This window comes from Pelophylax lessonae, assembly GCF_965119305.1.
Source record: "Pelophylax lessonae genome assembly, chromosome: 6".
Classification (NCBI taxonomy): domain Eukaryota; kingdom Metazoa; phylum Chordata; class Amphibia; order Anura; family Ranidae; genus Pelophylax; species Pelophylax lessonae.
In genome coordinates, this window is record NC_138773.1 from 191,166,995 (window position 1) to 191,187,959 (window position 20,965).

General features: G+C 44.8%; 1 protein-coding gene across 1 annotated transcript in view; it reads right to left on the reverse strand.

Annotated features, from left to right (window-relative positions):
• KIAA2012 overlaps positions 1-20,965 on the reverse strand; it is a 270,773-nt gene that overhangs the window by 35,127 nt on the left and 214,681 nt on the right. The window contains exons 17-19 of the mRNA XM_082262270.1: positions 15,397-15,468; positions 12,557-12,619; positions 2,722-2,776 (exon numbers count right to left, since the gene is read on the reverse strand). Coding sequence (XP_082118396.1) covers positions 2,722-2,776; positions 12,557-12,619; positions 15,397-15,468 — 190 coding nt within the window. The remainder of the gene's footprint in view (positions 1-2,721; positions 2,777-12,556; positions 12,620-15,396; positions 15,469-20,965) is intronic.

The window sequence follows — 20,965 nt, forward strand, 5'->3', positions numbered from 1 at the left end:
CATTGAAGGGGGCACGCTGTGGTCACTCTACATTGAAGGGGGCACACTGTGGGCACTCTACATTGAAGGGGGTCACACTGTGGGCACTCTACATTGAAGGGGGCATGCTGTGGGCACACTACATTAAAGGGGGCACACTGTGGGCACTCTACATTGAAGGGGGCACGCCGTGGGCACTCTACATTGAAGGGGGCACGCTGTGGTCAATCTACATTAAAGGGGGCACACCGTGGGCACTCTACATTGAAGGGGGCATGCTGTGGGCACTCTACATTGAAGGGGGCACGCTGTGGTCAATCTACATTGAAGGGGGCACACTGTGGTCACTCTATATTGAAGGGGGCATGCTGTGGGCACTCTACATTGAAGGGGGCACACCGTGGGCACTCTACATTGAAGGGGGCACGCCGTGGGCACTCTACATTGAAGGGGGCACGCTGTGGTCAATCTACATTAAAGGGGGCACACCGTGGGCACTCTACATTGAAGGGGGCACGCTGTGGGCACTCTACATTGAAGGGGGCACGCTGTGGTCAATCTACATTGAAGGGGGCACACTGTGGTCACTCTATATTGAAGGGGGCATGCTGTGGGCACTCTACATTGAAGGGGGCACACCATGGGCACTCTACATTGAAGGGGGCACGCCATGGGCACTCTACATTGAAGGGGGCACGCTGTGGTCAATCTACATTAAAGGGGGCACTCCGTGGGCACTCTACATTGAAGGGGGCACGCTGTGGGCACTCTACATTGAAGAGGCAAGCTGTGGTCACTTTACATTAAAGGAGGCACGCTGTGGGCACTCTACATTAAAGGGGGCACACTGTGGGCACTCTACATTAAAGGGGGCACGCTGTGGGTACTCTACATTAAACGGGGCATGCTGTGGGCACTCTAAATTGAAGGGGGCACGCTGTGGGCACTCTAAATTGAAGGGGGCACGCTGTGGGCACTCTACATTGAAGGGGGCACACTGTGGGCACTCTACATTGAAGGGGGCACGCTGTGGGCACTCTACATTAAAGGGGGCATGCTGTGGGCACTCTAAATTGAAGGGGGCACGCTGTGGGCAATCTACATTGAAGGGGGCACGCTGTGGTCACTCTACATTGAAGGGGGCACGCTGTGGTCACTCTACATTGAAGGGGGCACGCTGTGGGCACTCTACATTGAAGGGGGCACGCTGTGGTCAATCTACATTGAAGGGGGCACGCTGTGGTCAGTCTACATTGAAGGGGGCACGCTGTGGTCACTCTACATTGAAGGGGGCACGCTGTGGGCACTCTACATTGAAGGGGGCACGCTGTGGTCACTCTACATTGAAGGGGGCACGCTGTGGTCACTTTACATTAAAGGAGGCACGCTGTGGGCACTCTACATTAAAGGGGGCACACTGTGGGCACTCTACATTAAAGGGGGCACGCTGTGGGTACTCTACATTAAACGGGGCATGCTGTGGGCACTCTAAATTGAAGGGGGCACGCTGTGGGCACTCTAAATTGAAGGGGGCACGCTGTGGGCACTCTACATTGAAGGGGGCACACTGTGGGCACTCTACATTGAAGGGGGCACGCTGTGGGCACTCTACATTAAAGGGGGCACGCTGTGGGCACTCTAAATTGAGGGGGGCACGCTGTGGGCACTCTACATTGAAGGGGGCACGCTGTGGGCACTCTACATTAAAGGGGGCACGCTGTGGGCACTCTACATTAAAGGGGCATGCTGTGGGCACTCTACATTAAAGGGGGCATGCTGTGGGCACTCTACATTGAAGGGGGCACGCTGTGGGCACTCTACATTGAAGGGGGCACGCTGTGGTCACTCTACATTGAAGGGGGCACGCTGTGGTTACTCTACATTGAAGGGGGCACGCTGTGGGCACTCTACATTGAAGGGGGCACGCTGTGGGCACTCTACATTGAAGGGGGCACTGCTCACTGGTCACACTGCATTGAAGGGGGCACGCTGTGGTCAATCTACATTGAAGGGGGCACTGCTCACTGGTCACACTGCATTGATGGCGGCACACTGTACCTTGATTACTGAAGGCCCCTTTCACACTTGTGTAACCTCAAAGTCACGCTAATTTTTACCGCGTTTTTTTGCCGCGAAGCAATGCATTTTTCTGTTTGCGCCCCCCCAAAAATTTTGAGCACCAGCCGCCACTGGTCACTATTCATCCCACTGACACCAACTGCAGGGCTGTATTCTTGCTACTGACACCATTGATGGGGCACTAGTCCTTGCCCTGATACCAACAATGGGGCAATATTCCTCCCACTAATACCAATGATGGGGCATTCTTTACTCACATTGACCCCAGGACATTTTCTACTCACACTGGCACAGTCCAGCCCCCTCAAAGTCTGAAGGACAGTAAACTGGCCCTTTGTTCAGAAAATATGGAGACCCCTGCTCAAGTACTTTGATAGATTCAAAAAGGAAGTGGTTGCAACTTTTTCTCTTGATATCAGTAGGTTTTTGTCCATCACTAACACCTATCCAGAATAAAGTGTGGTTAAGATGTAAATGTTTTCTGCTATGAGATTCCACCCTCCTCACTGCAGAATAGAGAAGATGAGTAATGTATGACCAAACTTCCTATACATGAATAAGTGGATGGTTTATTGTCCTAGGCTCTGTTGTTGGTGGCTTTATCATTTCAATTTTGAAGTGCCATGGCAACATCCACACAAACGGAAATAGAATATTCACTACCTGATTTGGTATGAGGCGTCTTGTTAATTATTGTATCTTTCGTCTTGATTGGCTGCTAGACAAACAATAAACAGCAGGGATTAAAAATGAGGCCGATATAAAGACTTCATTCAACAAACCAAAGAGCCAGGTTATGTAATTCTGAGTAACAAGTTAGCATTCATCCTCCACATCACTATCCACCATTGATGTTTCGAAAAGAGGGTGTGGGTTACATAGTTACATAGGCTGAAAAAAGACACAAATGCATCTAGTTCAACCAATAGAGGAGAAAAAAAAAATAATTATTTTAATTAATTAAAATGTATTTAATTTAATGTATTTAATTAATAATTATATTTTATATATATATATATATCAAAAAAATTAAAGGAACACTTTTTATTCAGGGTAAAGCATTAAGCCAATTAAACGCACGGGATATTGATCTGGTCAGTAAAGTAGCAGAGGGGGTTGTTAATCAGTTTTAGCTGCTATGGTGTTAATTAGTGATGGGCCGAACACCCCCCTGTGCGGTTCGCACCAGTACACCTCGAGCAGGGAAAAAGTTCAAGCGAACATGCCAACTCTATTAATCACTTGCCGACTGCTCGCTGCATATGTACTGCGGCAGGCTGGCTCGGCTACGTGAAGCGCCGTATATGTACGGCGATCCGCTGGAGCACTCCTGGGGCGCGAGCGCGCTCCACTAGGTAGCAGGGATGCCGATCGACAGGACAGGCAGCACCGATTGCCGTCGGGCACCCACGATCGCTCCCTGCTGAGAGAGAACACCGGTCAGCTGTTGTAAACACAGCCGACTGTTGTTCTCTCTGAAATGATCACAGAGCGCCTCTGATCCTTCTATATAGGATCAAAGGTCTCTGTGGTCATTTCACAAGCCCATTCCCCATATAGTTAGTAAACACTCCCCTAGGCTCACAATTAACCCTTCGATCACCCCCAGGCTAACCCCTTCCCTGCCAGTGTCATTATTACAGTAACAGTGCATATTTTTAGCACAGATTACTGTAGTAATAACACTGGACCCCCCAAAAGTGTCAAAAATGTCAGTTAGGTGTCCGATCTGTCTGCCGCAATGTCGCAGTCCCGCTAGAAATCGAACATTCGTGCCATTACTAGTAAACAAATAAAAAAATAAAAATTACATAAATCTTTCCCCTAGTTTGTAGACGCGAAAACTTTTGCGCAAACCAATCAAAATATGCTTATTGCAATTTTTTTTTACCAAAAATATGTAGCAGAATACAAATTGGCCTAAGAGGATGAAAAAAAATGATTTTTAATTTTTTTGGGGGGGAATTTAATATAGCACAAAGTGAAAAATATTGTTTTGTTTTTTTCACAATTGTCCCTGTTTTTTTGTTTATAGCGCAAAAAATAAATATTGCACAGGTGATCAAATACCACCAAAAGAAAGCTCTATTAGTGGGAAAAAAAGGACATCAGATTTTTTTAGGCACAGTGTCGCACGACCATGCAATTGTCCGTTAAAGTAACGCAGTGCCGAATCGCAAAATATGGCCTGGTCATTAACCTTCCTAGCGGTATTCCTGAGTGTGGCTCGGGGTTACATTTCAGTGCCAAAAGCGGTAGCCCCGAGCCACACTCGGGGTACCGCCAGAAGCATCGCTGGATCCTGGTAGAGGGGTTACTTACCTTGTCACCGGGATGCAGCGATGTATCCCGGCGGTGTGCGGCAGCGGATCTTCCTCCCGATGCTCTGTGCCCCGGCTTCCGTCTCCTGCGACGTGACGCTCGCAGGGGGGTGGAACCGGCGGCAAATTCAAAAGTAAAACACACTGATACATTACAAAATAAAATAAATTCAAATAAGATTGCCCCCCAATGCCCTTTCCTGAAGTTTTACTGTACTTTTTATGTATATATATATATATATATATATATATATATATATATATATATATATATATATATATATATATATATACATAAATATATATATACATACATACTTTAACTTATTTATAGTCATTTATTATATTATAATTTATGATTTTGTGTTTCAAACTTTATCATACCCGTGATGTTATAAAGAAGAACGCACAGTAAAAAAAAAATCATATGGTAAATAGTTGGTTTGGGCTGCTCATTCTTAAGAATTACATGCAAAATAATGGTACCGCTGTCAGCACCTAAAATCGGAAAGAATATACCGCCAGGGAGGTTAAGGGAGCAAATCCTTCCGGTCCAGAACTGGTTAAAGTCGAACATGAAAAATCAAAAGTCTTAATTTTAAAGGCTTTTATGCAAGTTATTGGCACAAAAAGTGTGTTGGGGTCCGGGAACTGCCCTGAGGCACATGTATCAATGCAAAATTTTTTTCTAAAATGATCGTTTTTTACAGGAGCAGTGATTTTGTTGATGCTTAAAGTGAAACAATAAAAATGAAAAATTCCTTTAACTATAATGCTTGGGGGGGGGGGGGGGGTCCTCTTAGTCTGTCTGTAAAGTACCACCTCTGTACAATGTATGGAACCTGTTGCAGGAATACTGACATTTCCAATGGAAAACATTTAAACTTGCTTGTGGCTGTAATGCATTGTCGGCTCCCAGTAATACAGATATTAACCCTCCTGAACCATACCAGGCCACATGCCCTCAACTTGGGGGGGTGGCTGCTTTGGGTCAGGGGGGGGGGGCTCTTGTCCCAATGTCTTCCTGTCAACCCTGGGCTGTGGTTGTCGGGGTCTGCAGGTAGGGGCTTATCGGGAAACTGGCCCCCAGATCCCGGCCCCCCCCCTAAGTGAATGGGTATCAGGTACATCATCATGTGACCTCAGAAGGGGGCGGTGCACCGGGTGATGTAAGTGCCCCGCATCTTGCCTATAAAAGAACTAAAAGAGAAGTGTTTTTGAATGTTTTTCTATTTTACGGGTCCTGCGTGCGGTGTTTTTAATAAAGGAATTGTCAAAAACTGAGTTCTGTGGTTTTTACTTTTTATACTGTTTTGGTGAATGGGTAGGGGTACTGTACCCGATACCTATTCACATGGGGGGCGGGCCGGGATCTGGGGGCTTCCAGATTCTGATAAGCTCCCCTACCCACAGACCCCCCACAACCCCAGCCCAGGGTTGTCGTGAAGAGGCCCTTGTCCCCATCAACGTCGGGACAAGGTGCTTTGGGGGGCACCCCAAAGCACCCTCCCTATGTTGAGGGCAAACAGCCTGATTTGGTTCAGGAGGGGGGGCACTCACTCATCCTCCCCCTTTCCTGGCCTGCCGGCTGCATGCTTGGATCATTTTTTTTAATTTTGGCATGGAATTCCCCTTAAAATCTGTACCAGACGCGAAGGGCCTGGTATAAATTTTGGGGGGACCCCATGCTCTTTTTTTTTTTTATTCTGTCATAGGGTTCCCCTTAGCCACTTAAATACAGGGCACTTTCACCCCGTCCTGCCCAGATCAATTTTCAGCTTTCAGTGCTCATTGGCATCTATGGGAAATATTGGACAGCTTGGCATGGCAATGCTCCCTGTCTTTAACATTGGCGTCTATGGGAAATCTTGGACAACTTGGCATGGCACTTCTCACAAACTATAGATGACGGGGAGAGCACCAAAAGGGGACCCAGCACTACAACATTTCTATACATTTTAAAAGTGGAATATGCCTGTACACTATCCTGACTGCACTAAACTGACTGAACTCACTATCCACTGACTACCCGCCTAATCTCTATTGTCACACACTATACACGGCTGCCGTGTAAGCAGCAGCCTTATATAGTGTGGGGCGTGGTTTTAGCTCCTGAGCCATGATTGGCCAAAGGCACCCTGCCTTTGGCCAATCATGGCTCTGACAGGACATTGTGCTGTGATTGACCAAAGCATACAGGTCAGGTGCATACTTTGCCAATCATCAGCAATCAATGCACTGCAACAGTGCATTGCATTATGGGACGCTCATCGGCAGGCAAACTTCCCGCTGAGCGCCCCATTTGTTTGTGTGTTCGCAGATGATGTTTGACTTGAACACAGAGCCCATCCTTAGTGTTAATGAAACTAACCAGTGCACTAGATGGGTAACAATGAGACGACCCCAAAACAGGAAAGGTTTTACAGGTGGAGCCAGTGATATTTTTTTGCCCCTGCTCATCTTTTCTGACTGTTTTTCACTAGTTTTGCATTTGGCTACGGTCAGTGTCACTACTGGTAGCATGAAGTCATACCTGGACCCTATAGAGGTTGCACAGGCAGTCCATTTCCTCCAGGATTGCACATCAATATGTGCCATTGCCAGAAGGTTTGCTGTGTCTCCCAGCACAGTCTCAAGAGCATGGAGGAGATTCCAGGAGACAGGCAGTTACTCTTGGAGAGTTGGATAGGGCCGTAGAAGGTCCTTATTCATCAGCAGGACCAGTATCTGCTCCTTTGTGCAAGGAAGAACAGGATGAGCACTGCCAGATCCCTACAAAATGACCTCCAGCAGGCCACTGGTATGGTTTTTTTCTGACCAAAAAATCAGAAACAGACTTCATGAGAGTGGCCTTAGGGCCCGACATCCTCTAGTGGGCCCTGTGCTCACTCCCCAGCACCATGGAGCTTAATTGGCATTTGCCATTGAACACCATAATTGGCAGGTCTGTCAATGGCACCCTGTGCTTTTCACAGATGAGAGCAGATTCACCCTGAGCAAATGTGCCAGATGTAAAAGGGTTTGGAGAAGCCGTGAAGAATTTTATGCTGCCTGTAACACCGTTCAGCATGACCGGTTTGGTGGTGGGTCAGTGATGGTCTGGGGAGGCATATCCATGGAGAGACGCACAGACCTCTACAGGCTAGACAATAACGCCCTTAATGCCATTAGGTATCAGGATGAAATCATTGGACACATTGTCAGACCCTATGCTGGTGCAGTGGGTGCTAGGTTCCTCCTGGTGCACGATAATGCCCGGTCTCATGTGGTGAGAGTATGCAGCCAGTTCTTGAAGGGTGAAGGAATTGATACCATTGAATTGCCCCCATGCTCACCTGACCTAAATCCAATAGAACCCCTTTGGGACATTATGTTTCAGTCCATCTGATGCCACAAGATTGCACCTCAGTTTGTTCAGAAGCTCAGTGATGCCCTGGTCCAGATCTGGGAGGAAATTCCCCAGGCCAGGACACTATCCATTGTCTCATTAGGAGCATGCCCTGACGTTGTCAGGCATGCATACAAGCATGTGGGGGCCATACAAACTACTGAGTACCATTTTGAGTTGCTGCAATGAAATTTCAGCAAAATAGACTAGTCTGCTGCATCATTTTTTCACTTTGATTTTCGGGGTGTCTTTGAATTCAGCCCTTTCTAGGTTAATCATTTTAATTTCCATACAACAATGTGGCATCCTTTCATTCCTAACACATTACCCAGTCCATATCAGTATAGATATCCAGCGTGATATTTTTCCCCATCGATATCTGATGTGTTTTCAACGTGTTCCTTTAATTTTTTTGAGCAATATATATATATATATATATATATTTTATTTTTTTATTTATTTTTTTTTAAGAGAGATGATTATTTACAAATTACCTTTTTGACCTTTCCGATGTTTAAAGTAAAAAGTTGCATTTAAAAAATTTAAAACTTTGTCTTTATTCTTTCCGAAATGTCTAGTTCAAAGTTAAGTCAACAGAGCAGCTCCAAGGAATCCAAATGAATGTAAAGATTACAGCATTGAAATTGAAACATGAGAAACATCTAAGTACTTTTTTAACATCAGGATTTCTATGTCTGAGAGGCAGCAAGAAAAATGTTCCATCGTCACAAGTAGGTGTGGTGCAGGATCACAAGATTTCAGACAGAAAGGACTTGGGTGGACTGATTCAGTATTACAATGTCTAGATGAAAACCTGAACTACAGTAGTTAGGCTGCGCTCTCTATGTGCATCTTAACCTCCCTGGTTATGTCCAGATTTCTGTGCTAAAAGCAGTACATTATTTTGCATTAAAGTATCTGTTGTTTTACATTTTAAAACTCACCTTCCCCTGCAATCTCCCGCCGTCCTCCCCCGCCGTCCTCCCACTGTGTGCTCGGCCGATGCCAGCACCTGTCTTCCGGTTCCCTTCCTTGCGAGCGTTGCGACGCAGGGGGGTGAAACTGGCGGCAATTTAAAAAATGTAAATACAAAAAAATGACATGATACACAGCTCTGATCCTAACAGATTACACTGTATCATGCCTTTTCACCACAGCATTGCACCTGGTGACTTTTCCAGTGCCCTGCCTGTGCTTTTCCAGTTCTTTGTCCCTGGAAAATTGAGAACGACTATGGTGTCTAAAAAGTGTTCTTTTTGCGCAAAAGTGCTTTTAGACAAACTGGAAAACAGCGACAGCGAAAAGGAGTTACTTGAAGAACTGAGCGATAGCGCTTCATGGGAAAATTCGTCATCAGGTACGGAAAGTGACGACAGTGATGATTCTGATGTCTCTTGGTTACACTCAGTGGCGTAGCGTGGGGGGTGCAGGGGGGGCCGGCCGCACCGGGCGCAACATTTGGGGGGGGCGCGCTCGCACCCGCACCTCTGCCCTGCCTGGCTCACTTATTCTCTCACACTGCAGTGCTGGCTGTGGCGGCGGCGCTGTGCGAATCCGATCCGAGCCACCGGGTCGCCGCCCACTGTGGAGGGAGGGGGGGGGGGGCTGCCAGGCGTGCGGAGAGCGAGGGACAATCTGGGGGAGGGACAGTGCACTGCAGCGGCCGCCCAGCGCAGCGCTGAGCGCGGGAGCCACACCAGACCAGCCCAGGCAGCAGCAAGAAGAAGCTGGCAGCGGCGGCAGGTGACACAGGCCAGAGAGGAGAGAGCCAGTGGCGACAGACGCAGGAGGAAAACCTAGGAGCCAGAGGACCTGGAGGAGAAGAGAAGACATAGCCTGCTGTGATCGGGTGCACCTGCAAAAAAAAGGTAGGAGTCACGAGTGACACAGGACAGGAGTCAGGACTGAGTATAGACCCCCCCTTACAGCAGGCCAGGGTGAGGTTAGATCTGGGGTCCCCCATATAGAGCCCCCCCTTACAGTAGGCCAGGGTCCGGACCTCACCTCACCCTGGCCTGCTGTAAGGGGGGATCTATATGGGGGACCAGGTCCCCATGTAGATCCCCCCTTACAGCAGGCCAGGGTGAGGTGAGGTCCCCCATATAGATCCCCCCTTACAGCAGGCCAGGATGAGGTGAGGTCCCCAATATAGATCCCCCTTACAGCAGGCCAGGGTGAGGTGAGGTAAGGTCCCCCATATAGATCCCCCCTTACAGCAGGCCAGGGTGAGGTGAGGTCCGGGGTCCCCCATATAGATCCCCCTCACCCTGGCCTACTGTAAAGGGGGTGATCTATATGGGGGACGGGACCTCACCTCACCCTGGCCTGCTGTAAGGGGGGATCTATATGGGGGACCTGGGATCTATATGGGGGACCTTACCCTGGCCTGCTGTAAGGGGGGATCTATATGGGTTCCCGTCCCCCATGTAGATCCCCCCTTACAGCAGGCCAGGGTGAGGTGAGGTCCCGTCCCCCATATAGATCCCCCCTTACAGCAGGCCAGGGTGAGGTGAGTTCCCGTCCCCCATATAGATCCCCCCTTACAGCAGGCTAGGGTGAGATGAGGTCCCCAATATAGATCCCCTTACAGCAGGCCAGGGTGAGGAGAGGTCCGGGGTCCCCCATATAGATCCCCCTCACCCTGGCCTACTGTAAAGGGGGTGATCTATATGGGGGACGGGACCTCACCTCACCCTGGCCTGCTGTAAGGGGGGATCTATATGGGGGACCTCACCCTGGCCTGCTGTAAGGGGAGATCTATATGGGGGACCTCACCCTGGCCTGCTGTAAGGGGGGATATATATGGGGGACCTCACCCTGGCCTGCTGTAAGGGGGGATCTATATGGGGGACCTCACCTCACCCTGGCCTGCTGTAAAGGAGGATCTATAGGGGACCTGCCCAGGCCTGCTCTAAAGGGGGATCTATAGGGACCCTGCTCTAAAGGGGATCTATGTCATAGATCCCCCCTTTAGAGCAGGATCCCCATAGATCCCCTTTAGAGCAGGCCAGGGTCCCCATAGATCCCCTTTAGAGCAGGCCAGGGTCCCCATAGATCCCCTTTTAGAGCAGGGTCCCCATAGATTCCCCACTTTAGAGAAATGTCCCCATAGATTATATGGGGACCATTCTCTAAAGGGGGATCTATGGGGACCCTGCTCTAAAAGGTGATCTGTGGGGACACTGGCCTGCTCTAAAGTGCTTAGGGGGTAAGGGTTTCTTTAACGAATCTAGTGGAAGAGACTCAAGTGCTAAAATCCCGCAGGTTAGGGGGCGCAAATTACTAGCCTTGCCCCGGGTGCTGACAACCCACGCTACGCCACTGGTTACACTGATCACTTGGACAGACATGGTCAATCACAGCTCTTCTGTACCATGTGATTAGCTTTGATCACTTCCCCAGAGTAGTACAATCTTACTATGGTAACATTATATTGCTCTGGTCACAAAAAAAAAAATTGTGAAAAAAATGTAATATAAAATTTGATAAGCATGTAAAAAGACTAAAAAAATGTATCACATTTTGTTTTCTTCTTACTGCCACCAGTCTTTGTCCCTGATCACCGCCACACCAGTTATATGATGATGCTGTACTGCACTGGTGACAGTAGGAATAAAAAAATTGTGAAAATATATATTTTAATTTCTTCATTTTCCAAAAAATTATGACAAATTATTTACAACCTCGAAAAAACTTGCCATGCCTCATACTAAACACCTTGGAGTGTCTACTGTCCAAAAAGGGGTAATTTGGGAGATATCTGTACTGTCCTGATATTTTTGGGCCTCAAGAAATGAGGATTGATCGATTTTCAGATACACTGTACTTACCATAGTTTGTGGAACTCCCCCTACTGACTAATGAATAAACACTAAGTTGAACTATTTTCACCAAAGAAATGTAGCAGAATACATTTTGGCCTAAATTTATGAAGAACAATTATTTATTTGCAGAAACAAAGAAAATGTTTTTTTTTTTAAATTTTCCTGTCTAATTTCCTTTATTTAGCAAAAAAAAAAACACCAAAAGAAAGTTCTACCTGTGACCCCTGATGACATCAGACACCTCTGACGAAACACGTGGGGTAACGTGACACGTCACTTCCGCCAGTTTGAGCGCAGGTGGAACGCAATCGGCCTCCCTGCTATTTGATTAGAGCTCTGAACTCGTATACATTGTAAGTGTATTTTAATCTTATGCTCTTTTAAGCAAAAAAAACTAAATTACTACACAATAGAAGTTTTTCTGCTTTGTTCTCTTTCATATGGTTTGTCGCTTTTGGTTTTTTTGGTCGGAGTGAATTGTACCAAGGGGTCCCTTTATATGAGGTTTTCCCTCACAAACATTTATACAAGATCCAAGCTTGCCTCTGGTGAGTAGGTATTTTACCTATTGGTGGTGGACAAGAGCACAAAAATCATGAAAAATCTTGTGGAGGATCCAGAGGAGATTCCTGCAAACTTAAAACTGCATGATTTGGAGCACTTTGGTGTTAATGGACATTTCTATACACTTATAATTGGTTTACAGTTAATTAATTTGTTTATTGTTATGGCACTTTATGTAGCATTTGATGCAAATCTTTATGCACCTTATTAAGGCATATATTGTAAATATGTAATGGTTATACACTGCAACTAAGGAGCGCAGTTTGTCATGAAAATACACAATTTTTTTCTGATATTGCACACAATCTTAAAATACAGTCAATTATAGTACTTATGATATTGCATGTAAGTTACAAAAAAAGTACATTTAGGAGCAATATACTGTATATCAGGTTCTATACCTCGGTGGAGACTTCCGCCGCTTCCTTGACTGGTGTATGTCTTCCAGTAGTGTCTGTGGATATCTGCTGAAATAATAGTTTGTTGGTGTAATATAGTTTAATAAATTACCGAACTAATTTCTCCTATTTCAGCTTTGAACACCTAAAGCGGAGATCCACTCATTTTTGTGTTTATTAAAAGTCAGCAGCTACAAAAAGTGTTGACTGCTGACTTATAATAAACACACACTCCTGTCCCACTATCCAGCGATGCAGCCGTCCGAGGCCTCGCTCCACTTCCTCTCCTCTCGGCAGCGTCGGCATCACTAGTGTGGGCACCCGGCTCTAATAGCTTGCGCATGCAGGAGTCACGCTGCATTAATGGCCGGGCAATCTTCTGGGACCTCTGACCTGTCCCAGAAGATTACAGGGAAGAAGTGGGAGAGGAGAACTTCAGCTGTCAAAACCAGGTACATGCTCCCCCCCCAAAAAAAATGACATGCCAAATGTGGCATGTTGGGGGACATGAGTACTTAAAGCAGAGGTTAAACTTTTGGGTGGAACTCTGCTTTAAAGAAAAAAATTCTCACACATCAGACTAGATCAGGGGTCCCATGGGCTGGATGTGGCCCTTTGCTTGCCTTTCTCTGGCCCTTGGGGAACTATTCCTTCCACTGACACCAAAGATGTTGCACTATTCCTCCCACTGACACCAACAATGCAGCACTATTCCTCAAACTGACACCAATGATGTATTTTTTTACTGACCACCAAGCCTATGGCATTGTTTTTTTCCACTGATGCTGGGCATTTTCTACTCCCACTGGCGACAGTCCGGTCCTCCTAAAGTTTGAAGGGCAATAAACTGGCCCTTTGTTTCGAACGCCTAGAGCAGGGATCCTCAAACTACGGCCCTCCAGCTGTTGAGGAACTACACGCCCCATGAGGCACTGTAAAACTCTGACATTCACAGACATGACTAGTCATGATGGGAATTGTAGTTCCTGAACAACTGGAGGGCCATAGTTTGAAGACCCCCTGGTCTAGAGACCCCTGGCCATTCTATAATGGGAGAGACTGATACAATGCAGTAAATGTTGCTAGATTTTCAAACATGTTCATACTGGATGTATTGCCATAGATTTTACTACACTTTCCAGCATAGGCCAAATTCCTGGTCCTACTAGACAGATATCTAGTACCATTTTATCACACTAAAGGCAGCCATACATTAAAATTTGTCCAGTTCAGCAGGGACCAACCGAATTTAGTTCCACTTATGCCCAATTCATATATACAGCACTCAATTGTATCCACTGTATACACATAAGGTGCTTAATACCATTCAGTTATATATATAAATGCGTTTTTGCAATAAATACATAAATTCATATACCCCTTCAATTCATACAAGGAAAAATTGCTAATATAAAGTGCTTTGTATTCAAGTAAATCAATGAAGAATCAAATGTCTAATATTTCACAAAAAATGTTTTCAAGTCCTCTACTGCACACTGAACTTCAGTGCGTTGTGCTCCAAATCTTCATCCAATCACCACGTGATAACCTCCACCTTCACAATCCTATCACCAGATTTAAAGACCCACTGGGGGAGATTTACTAAAACTGGGGCACTCAGAATCTGCTGCAGCTGTGCATGGTAGGGCAGAGATTGGTGTCAGTATTTTTTTTTTTTATATATATATTTTTTTATTATTATTTTATATTTTTTTACAATATTTATTTTACAATCATTTTTATTATTGTTTTTTATTATTTTTTTACAAGCCCCATTGGAGGCTTTAGTGAAATATCAGGGGTCTAAACAGACCCCTGATGTCTTACATTTGAGATAGAGAAAAGGACTGTAGACAGATATTCCCCAGTCCCTTTCTCTGCAGCCAAGCAGTGGGGTAAATCTGCCCAGTACAGGTTCATTAGGGTGTGCCCAGGCACGCCTGGCACACCCCGCGCAAACGCCTATGGCTTTGACAATAAAACCTGGGTCAATACATGCTCAATGTTAACAGGGGGTTACACCACTCCTCTGCTCAGTAATACCAGGGGTTTCCACCACTCCTCTGTTCAGTCTCCCCAGGACAAATTCACCATTCCACTGCTTCTTCCCTCCCCAGATGGTCCAATACTACACTCATACAGGTGCCAGCAATATGAGAGAACCTAACAGAATTGACATAGTGCAAAACACTTTATAATTCATGCTGCTGCAAGCTCAGTTTGTGTGCAGGATAACGTCATGTAATTATGCCCCAATGCGTTTTGTCTATCTGACCTCTTCAGGTGGTAGCACTCACTGAAGAGCTTAGATAAACCAAATGTGTCGGGCGGAGTTAGGTGATGTCATCTGCACACGAACCGAGCTTGCAGAAAATTTACCATGGGATGTTGTGTTGACAGGCGGCAGCGCCTGTCAAACAAAAATATTCAAGTCAATGGGGCCATGCTGCAACTGCGAGCCAAATGTTAAATTTGTCCCATTGTAAATTACCATTCGGTAAAGAAAAAAAAAAATCCAGGTATTTAGCAGGCAGCTTCTGAAAAGCTAACAGTGGCTGCTTAACCTCACTCTGAGAAGCGATCCACTATAGATCACATTTCAGAGAATAAGTTAATGTGAACTTAGCGTTAAGGTGCTCCATGCTTCACAAATCTTTTCTTGCTAAGAGTGTCTCTAAAAAAGTCTGCTCAGACTGTAAAATTATTTTGGAAGCATGCTCAGTGTAATTCAGCCTTTTTTTCTGTCTTTTTTTATAATATAATATTATTAATCATAATAAAATTTTTTTTTATAAAAATGGTATTGTAAATTGCCAGTTGTAAACATAAGCTTCAGTACATACCAGACTTTCATTTAGCGATGCTGCAACCTCTTGTAAACTTACAGAACCTTTAGGTGATGACTGAGGAGATCTCTGTGAATATTGTTCAAAACACAGCATGTGAAAATTAGTTTACAGTGACTTAATGAGGTTCAAGCAAATAACAGAAAGGAGGTGAGAACAGGGAGGAGAAAAGAGAACTAGATTAGCACAGGGCACAAAAAGAAAGCATTATAAAAAATCTAATGTAGGTCAAGCTCAAAGTTCCAGTGCCTTGAAAAAGTATTCATACCCCTTGAAATTTTCCACATTTTGTCATGTTACAACCAAAAACGTAAATGTATTTTATTGGGATTTTATGTGATAGACCAACACAAAGTGGCACATAATTGTGAAGTGGAAGGAAAATGATAAATGGTTTTCAAATGTTTTACAAATAAATATCTGAAAAGTAAGGCGTGCATTTGCATTCAGCGCCCTTTACTCTGATACCCCTAACTAAAATCTAGTGGAACCAATTGCCTTCAGAAGTCACCTAATTCATAAATAATGTCCACCTGTGTGTAAGTCAAAGTGGATGTAAACCCGATTTATGAAATTTGACCTGGGCCCATATATCTTCTGTAGTGTTTATTATCTCTCTCCAAAGCACTAAGTCCAGTGATTTTCTGCTGCTCCGTTCCTCTGTTATCAGCATGATAACTTCTGACAAGTTCTCTGACACAGGAGACAAAAGCAGCTAAACATTTTTATCGGTGTGGGTGCTATAAATAGATTAGCTGAGAGATAGTCTATTCACAGCACAGCTCTGCAAATATCTTCATTGTTCTGCCTATGTGGAGGGGGGTGCCCTTTCCTCAATCAGCTGTCGCACAGTGTATGCCAGGATTCCACTCCCACAGCTGAAACAGGAAGAACAAATTCTAACACATTGTTCACTTTCGAAAGAATATAGCAAGCTGAAGACAGCAGATATACATAAAAAACGTATGTAGGGAGATTTGTTTCATCCCTGTGTATCATCTGAGGCTGTTCGCTTCACTGGGTATATGTGAGGGTTTAAATCCACTTTAATCTCAGCATACAGTTGTATTCAAAATTATTCAACCCCCCCAATGCTGTAAAGGGTTTTAGGGAATTTAGTGTACATTTGTAATTGTATTCAGAATGAAATCCTACAAGGACTTCTTAAAGAACTCTATGCAACTAAAATGACATCAATTGGTTTTGTAATACAGTAGTAAATGTTTCTTTTGTGAATTCTTCATTGACACAATTATTCAACCCCTTAAAGACTACCACTCTGAAGAACAGAAGTTCATTGAAGTGTTTTCAATCGGGTATTAAAAACACCTGTGGATGTCAGGGAGCAGCAATAAAGCCTAATAAGCACCAATTAGGAAGCTTTAAAATGACTGTGCTACTCAGCTCCTTCTAGACATTTACTGGTGTGGTTACAAACATGGTGAAGTCAAGAGAATGGTCCAGGAAGACAAGAGAAGAGGTGATTACTCTTCACAGAAAGGGCAATGGCTATAAGAAGATTGCAAAGATGTTAAACATACCAAGAAACACCATAGGAAACATCATTCGCAAATTCAAGGCAAAGGGCACTGTTGAAACGCTACCTGGTCGTGGCAGAAAGAAGATGCTGACTTCGACTGCTGTGCGCTACCTGAAGCGTAGAGTGAAGAAAAGTCCCCGTGTGACTGCTGAGGAACTGAGAAAAGATTTGTCAGATGTGGGTACTGAAGTTTCTGCTCAGACAATACAGCGCACACTGCGTAATGAAGGCCTCCATGCCAGAACTCCCAGGCGCACCCCCTTGCTGTCTCCAAAGAATAAGAAGAGTCGACTGAAGTATGCCAAAAGTCATGTGGACAAACCACAGAAGTTTTGGGATAGTTTTCTGCGGACTGATGAAACAAAATTAGAACTGTTTGGGCCCATGGATAAACGCTATGTTTGGAGGAGGAAGAACAAGGCCTATGAAGAAAAGAACACCTTGCCTACTGTGAAGCATGGCAGGGGGTCAATCATGCTTTGGGGCTGTTTTGCTTCTGCAGGTACAGGGAAGCTTCAGCATGTGCCGTGAAGTGGCTCTGCAGCTTTCACATGCGTTTGCAAATGTGTGTCAACTAAACCCCTGTTCTTTGTACCAAGAGACAGGTCTATTTGGTTAGTGACAGACTGGAGGGTGAGTACATCAGACTGGGGGCTGGCTGACTTTCATGCACCTCTTACAATCCTTCAGCCTCATTTTTTTTTTCTTGTTATAGGGATGGAGACGCCGGGCAACACCAGCTTGGGTCTCATTTAAAGTCCCACCTAGTCCAATATGTTTAAGCAACCAGGGATGGAGACGCCTTGCTTACAGCTTGGTGCCTCATATAAAGTCCCACCGTGCGATTTTCGTGCGTTATTGGTGGATGCAGTTTTGATTTGACCTTAGTGTTTTCCGTATACAGGGATGGAGACCAATAGCATGACCTGCTTGTCTCACACAAAGTCCCAAATAGGAAATTAGGGATTTCAAAGGCAATGTGCTTTACAGGCCATGCCCCATACATAAAATCCCTTCCTATCTTTATACTGCATCCACCAAGGGGATGGAGGTGTAATGCTTTTCAACTGGTCTCTTCCAGTTTGTACCATCGTTATAACCTAATTATTTGAGTCTTTGAGACAACAGCAAGTCATGGATGAGGATGGGTTGGGGGAGGCTGGGCTGTCTCCCTCTCACCTGTCCCCCATCCATCCATTAGCAGCCATGTGCCTCCAGTGTGAGGACACTAAATTAACAGTGTAGGACTGCAGATATAACAGGGTGCCGTGAAGTGGCTCTGCAGCTTTCACATGCGTTTGCAAATGTGTGTCAACTAAACCCCCTGTTCTTTGTACCAAAGACAGGTCTATTTTGTTAGTGACAGACTGGAGGGTGAGTACATCAGACTGGGGGCTGGCTGACTTTCATGCACCTCTTACAATCCTTCAACCTCATTTTTTTTTCTTGTTATAGGGATGGAGACGCCGGGCAACACCAGCTTGGGTCTCACTTAAAGTCCCACCTAGTCCAATATGTTTAAGGTACCATGAATTCTCTTCAGTACCAGGAGATATTGGATGACAATGTGATGCAGTCCGTCACAAACCTGAGGCTTGGGAGACATTGGACCTTTCAACAGGACAATGATCCCAAGCATACCTCCAAGTCCACTAGAGCATGGTTGCAGATTAAAGGCTGGAACATTTTGGAGTGGCCATCACAGTCACCAGACTTAAATCTGATTGAGAACCTTTGGTGGGACTTAAAGAAAGCAGTTGCAGTGCACAAGCCTAAGAATGTGACTGAACTGGAGGCTTTTGCCCATGACGAATGGGCGAAGATACCCACAGATCGCTGCAAGACACTTGTGTCCAGCTATGCTTCACGTTTAAAAGCTGTTATAACTGTAAAAGGATGTTGTACTAAGTACTAAGATTGAATGTCACTTGGGGTTGAATAAAACTGATAATGATGTAAGCACAGAAAAGACATTTGTGGTTATTTCATTATAAATGTTATGTTATATTTGTCTGACCTACACGTGCCTCTTTGATTTAATTGTAAGCAGGATGACTGAATGATCAAAATCAATGTCAAACTGGCCAAAACAATCAATTTCAGTGGGGGTTGAATAATTTTGAATAGAACTGTAAATGCAGCTGTTCTGTGAAGCCCTCAGAGGTTTGTTAGAGAACCTTAGTGAATAAACAGCATCATGAAGGCCAAGGAACACACCAAACAGGTCAGGGATAAAGTCGTGGAGAAGTTTAGAGCAGAGTTAGGTTATAAAGAAATATCCCACGCTTTGAACATTTCACGGAGCACTGTTCAATCCATCATCTGAAAATGGAAAGAGAATGGCACAACCGCAAACCTACCAAGGCATGGCAGTCCACTTAAACTGACAGCCTGGTCAAGAAGAGCATTATTCAGAGAAGCAGCAAAGAGGCCCATGGTAATTCTGGAGGAGCTGCAGGGATCCACAGATCAGGTGGGAGAATCTGTCCACAGGACAACTATTAGTTGTGCATTCCAAAAATCTGGCCTTTATGGAAGAGTGGCAAAAAGAAAGCCATTGTTGGAGGAAAGCCAGAAGAAGTCCCGTTTGCAGTTTGTGAGAAGCCATGTGAGTAACACAGCCATAAGGTGGAAGAATGTGCTCTGGTCAGATAAGACCAACATTGAACTTTTTGGCCTAAAAGCAAAATGCTATGTGTGGTGAAAAACGAACACTGTACATCACCCCGAACACACCATCCCCACCGAGAAACATGGCGGTGGCAGCATCATGTTGTGGGGTTGCTTTTCTTTAGCAGGGACAGAGAAGCTGGTCAGAGTTGATGGGAAGATGGATGGAGCCAAATACAGGACAATCTTAGAATAAACCTGTTAGAGTCTGCAAAAGACTTGAGACTGGGGTGGAGGTTCACCTTCCAGCAGGACAATGACCCTAAATAGAATAAGAATAGGCAAAAACGTCACTCTCTAGATGTGCAAAGCTGGGAGAGACATACCCGAAAAGACTCGCAGCTGTATTAGCAGCGAAAGGCATCTACTGACAAATACTAACCTTTTTTCACTCTACCTAAATTAGTTTTAAGTTTTGGTGGAAGTTCCATATTAAGGCCAGGTTCACATCCATCCACGTCTGATTTATTAGTGCATTTTTTAAATATGATCTTTAGCGCATTTACATCCATTTTAATTATTCTATGGGGTATCACAGCGCATGAGAATGCACAAAAATAGGATATGCTTCATTTTTCAAACTGAAGTTTAATGTGCTACAGAGCTCTCATCAACCTCATTGAATAACATTGCTTTTTATGATATGTGTTGCTTTGCTTTATATGCATTTACAATGCATGTGTTAAAACATAAAGGTGTGAACAGGTCCTGCATGCTTCCTATAGCTGTAAACCTGACATGCACATCTATAAACTTTATATAGTAAACATGATGAAAAAAACCCCATAAAATTAAAGACTTTATAAACTTAAAAAAATGTAAAAAAAAAGACATGATGTTTAAACTTAAGAGTTGAACCAAGGATGAAAACGTATATAAAAAATATATTCCTTAATAGCCACAAAGGATATTAATCACTTTGTGTGCACCAAATGCCTTTGCAAGCCCAGATATTACCTTGCATGATACCAGTGCCATCATCACTGTGCTATACATAGCCTATGCAGGGAGCAGAGCTGTGGGGGGGGGGGGGACCCAGTGGGCCCACCCACTACAGGCTGCCTACAGAAATCTACAGGAGGCCGAGACAAGACCAGTCATCCTGTACAAGGAGAGAAAGCAGCAATGACTGGTCTTTATTACAGGAAGGCCTAGGCAAAGACAAATTTAAATTTCTGGATAACTGTGCAGTTCTGGAAGAAATACACACAGCATTCCAAAATTCAAGAAAGAATATGCATGTACTTCTACTTAAACAATATCTGCTTATCCTGGAGTTCAGCTTTAAGGCACAGGGCTTGCATCCCTCGTTCTCCATTACATGAAAAAAAATCACCATACAAATTATAGGCTTTA